The 1,458-nt window shown below is 59.8% G+C and overlaps 1 protein-coding gene across 1 annotated transcript in view; it reads right to left on the reverse strand.

Moving 5' to 3' along the window:
- Window positions 1-1,458, reverse strand: part of LOC113208523 (pyrethroid hydrolase Ces2a) — a gene marked incomplete at its 3' end in the record, with an annotated part of 7,983 nt that overhangs the window by 3,182 nt on the left and 3,343 nt on the right. Inside the window, 2 exon segments of the mRNA XM_052275415.1 lie at window positions 681-854; window positions 937-1,349. Of these exon segments, the coding sequence (XP_052131375.1) occupies window positions 681-854; window positions 937-1,245 (483 nt within the window).

Below are 1,458 nucleotides of genomic sequence, written 5' to 3' on the forward strand. Positions count from 1 at the left end.
GGGGGGGTCAAATAACACAGTGTTGTGGGTACTTTGGCCAAGCACCCGGCCCATCCGTACGGTTCGGCGCCGCCGTACTCGCTGCTCTTGCGCAACCGACGTTGGAGCACACACCCCTCCGGTCACGCTTCGGCGCGCCGTCTGACCAGTGTTTTTGACCGCTTTTCGGGCGCGCGTTACCTCCTCTCACGTGACCGCCGCCACCGGCGCGTGTCGAGCGAAAAGAGCCCTGAACTTGAACTTGCTTTGTCTTTTTCTATTTCTTTTAATCCCGATAGACCTTTTCGACGGCAAGGTGAGGGGGGAGGAGAGGGTAGAGGGGCTGAAAACTTTAATCGCCTGCAACATTCTTTTTGAACCCTAATAGCAAATTCTGACTCCGTAGCGCAAAGGAACAAGTGGATCATTGTTGTGCCACAAGGTCAAACATTTCAAACAGTTCGAAAGAAAAAAGTTGCAGCCCCCAAATCGTTTCTAACCTCAACCACTGTCGAAAAGATCTATTGAAGTCAGTGGACTTTGGGGTATGAAGTTTGATACACTGAACTCAGATTATCAATCAGCTCTGGCGGCGTTAAACTTTGCCTGAAACTTCAAAAATGAAGTTCCTCATTGAACCTGCCCTGCTTATTTGACCAAAGTTCACGAAGTTGAGTACCAGTGCTGTGATGATAGCATACCTTGGGCGTGTGCACGTCCAGGATGAGGCAGTCCTCGCTCTGGGTCTGGCTCGGCAGCGCGCGCACGGCCCGGCGCCGCCTACCCATGATGGACGATGAGTCGACCTGCATGCAGATGTTCCCCGGCGTGGATGCGTCCCGGACGCCGCTCCACGGCTTCTTGGGGACCGGGGCCTACAAACAAAATGAAAATGAATCATGCGTACTTGTCATCGCGAACCAACGCTGAACGGTCGTGCTCGGTGCTCCCACTCACCATGAAGCGCAGGTCGTCGACGGGGGGCTCGGCGAAGGGGACGCCGAGGTACGAGTAGATGGGCCTCTTGTTCTGCTCGGAGACGGTCACGGTGCCGCTCACCGTGCCGAGGTTCGGGATGGTCACGTTCGGGGCCGACACCCCGGGGGCGGCGTCGTCGCCAACCTCGTAGCGGGTCGCGTCCAGCTGGGTGGGCGAGTGGCCGTCCACGTGCACGTCCACGTCAGCGGCGGGGTCGTTGAGCGTGCGGGCCCGGACCGAGCAGGCCAGGGCCAGCAGCAGCGCCGCACTCCACGACGGCGTCCTCATGTCGTCGTCGTCGGGGTCCTCGACGTCGCCGTCGTCTTGCTGCAGGGGTGCGCGACGGCGGTGCGTCGTCCGTCAGCTGTCGGGCGCGAGTGAGGACGGGGTGGCTGTGGTGGGTGCCAAGTGATTTCGAGCCCGCCCCGCCCCACCTCCCCCGCCGTTGATATGCACAGGTGCCGCGGGTTGCGGCGCGCCCGGAGATTAGAAGGATCAGCC

Source organism: Frankliniella occidentalis, unplaced genomic scaffold (assembly GCF_000697945.3).
Source record: "Frankliniella occidentalis isolate FOCC.00 unplaced genomic scaffold, Focc_3.1 Scaffold617, whole genome shotgun sequence".
NCBI classification, from domain to species: Eukaryota; Metazoa; Arthropoda; class Insecta; order Thysanoptera; family Thripidae; genus Frankliniella; species Frankliniella occidentalis.